At 40.6% G+C, this 1,938-nt stretch overlaps 1 protein-coding gene across 1 annotated transcript in view; it reads right to left on the bottom strand.

The window, feature by feature from the left end:
• LOC110038573 (protein DMR6-LIKE OXYGENASE 2-like) overlaps positions 1-1,938 on the bottom strand; it is a 2,500-nt gene extending 562 nt beyond the window's left edge. Inside the window, 2 exon segments of the mRNA XM_020743447.1 lie at positions 1-246; positions 1,323-1,938. The exon segment at positions 1-246 is cut by the window's left edge and continues 4 nt beyond it. Coding sequence (XP_020599106.1) covers positions 1-246; positions 1,323-1,783 — 707 coding nt within the window. The 5' untranslated portion in view covers positions 1,784-1,938.

Genomic DNA, 1,938 nt, shown 5'->3' on the forward strand with positions numbered 1-1,938 from the left:
ACGTCGAGGCCGCCTACATCATCCTGGAAGAGAACTGTGAGAGCGCCGCCGTCCTTGTGGTGGCCGACGCCGAGAGCCAGTTTGGGTTCCGGGCATGGAGGGTAGTGGTTCAACCTCACGAAATTCATGTCCTCCTTGAAGAACCCATTCAGGCGTTTTGCAGGCAAGCCAAGGCTTTGGGATATTAGCTCCAGAAGCTGGAAGCCTAACTTCTCCACCCTCTTCACATACTCTTCACATGCATCTCTGGTGTTCATAAAGTAGTTCTCAAAATTAGGATTTTAAAATCATTCATATGAATTAAAAAAAAATTTAATTATATCTCTAAAGCCAGAAATGACATGTATGAATATCGAGGTAATCTAAGGGTTCAAATAAAAAAAATAAAAATAATAATGATAAAGATGTAATATTGTATTTCTCCCTTTCTTACTTCATTAAATAGAGTAATTATGACATGTATTAGGATCTTGTGGGCTCGTAGAATAAAAGGGGCGAAAGAGCCCGAAAGCTAGAAGTGTGAGCCAAGCTGACTCGTGAGTTGACTCGGGCTCGACTCGATAAGTGGCTTATAAACTGAGCTCGATGAACTAACAAGCTAAGCTCAAACCAGCCCAAACTCAACTCATTAACTCCTGAGCCAACTTCTTCAAAAAATAATTAAAAAAAATATACTTAAAATTCATTAAAATTTGAATAATTTTCTTGAAATTATTAAAAAGTTTTTAAAACATATATTTTAACTTTTATATCAAATAATTTTTTATTATTTCTTTTCTAAATCTCCATTATTTTATTATTTAATTATAACATTAGCTTAAATTAGTAATTTTTTTCTCTTTCATGCTAAACAAGCCGGCTAGTGAGCGGACTAGAATTCGTAGAATAAAGTTCGAGCTCAAGCTCGTACTCAATTAAAATAATTAAGCTCAAGCCGAGAGTAACTCGAGCTCAACTCACTCATTCACACCCTTACCAAAAACACCTATTTTCTCCCTTATTGAGCAAATCTCACCTTTTGCTAGATTCTATGCCTTAACTGATTTGGATTCAACCCATGAATTAAAACAAATTTAATCATTTCTCCCCAACTGAAAATTTCTTCACTGTAAAGATTTAGAATCAGTGCATTAAAATTAAGATTAATCAATTCAGAAAAACGGTAAGATCCATGGTCAGACGATGCAATTCAAAACCAGCTGAATTTTTCATATTTCATCAAACATTAACTCGAGATAGATCACAGATTCAACAATTATCGAACAATTAAAGCGCAGAGCAACCAAACAATTCATGGATGAAATTTAGAGCAACTAGGTCACCTGAATCCCGGAAGAAAATCCGGCCACTGATTCCAGAAAACATCTGTTTGCTTCTCGTCGGGATCCTCCGTCGCCGGCACCACCGTCGGCTCATTTACAACGAGATCGAACACCTCTTTCCAATCCCTAACGTTCTTCGTGTTCTCCGCATCGTAATAGCCAAGCGGATTCTCCTCGCCTCGCTTCACTCGTCTCTTCTCCTCCAGAGGTAGGGCGAAGAACTCCCTCGCAGAGGCTTGAATCCTCTCGAGAAACTCGATCGGAACGCCGTGATTGATCACCTGAAAAAACCCCCAATTCTTGCAGGCGGATCCCACTCCGGCGATCAAATCGGCGAGCGATTCCTCATCGCCGGCGAGAGGGGAGAGATCGATGATAGGGATGCCGCCGGCTTCGGAGATGGAGGGCTTTGGGCGGTGTTCCTCGGCCTGGATGTAGGCGTTGTTGAATTCGAGAACCATAGCTCCTATGTTTGCTGCAGAGTGAGTGCTCTCTGGTTCTGTTTTTTTTTCTGCTTCGTCTCGGTGGGAACGACGAGGTTAGGTTAAAAGGGGAATATACCCGGATGAATCTGGACCGGAATTTGTTTTTTGTATTTTTTTAAGGGAATTATGGG

The sequence above is a fragment of the Phalaenopsis equestris genome, unplaced genomic scaffold (genome assembly GCF_001263595.1).
Source record: "Phalaenopsis equestris unplaced genomic scaffold, ASM126359v1 Scaffold233139, whole genome shotgun sequence".
In the NCBI taxonomy this organism is placed as follows: domain Eukaryota; kingdom Viridiplantae; phylum Streptophyta; class Magnoliopsida; order Asparagales; family Orchidaceae; genus Phalaenopsis; species Phalaenopsis equestris.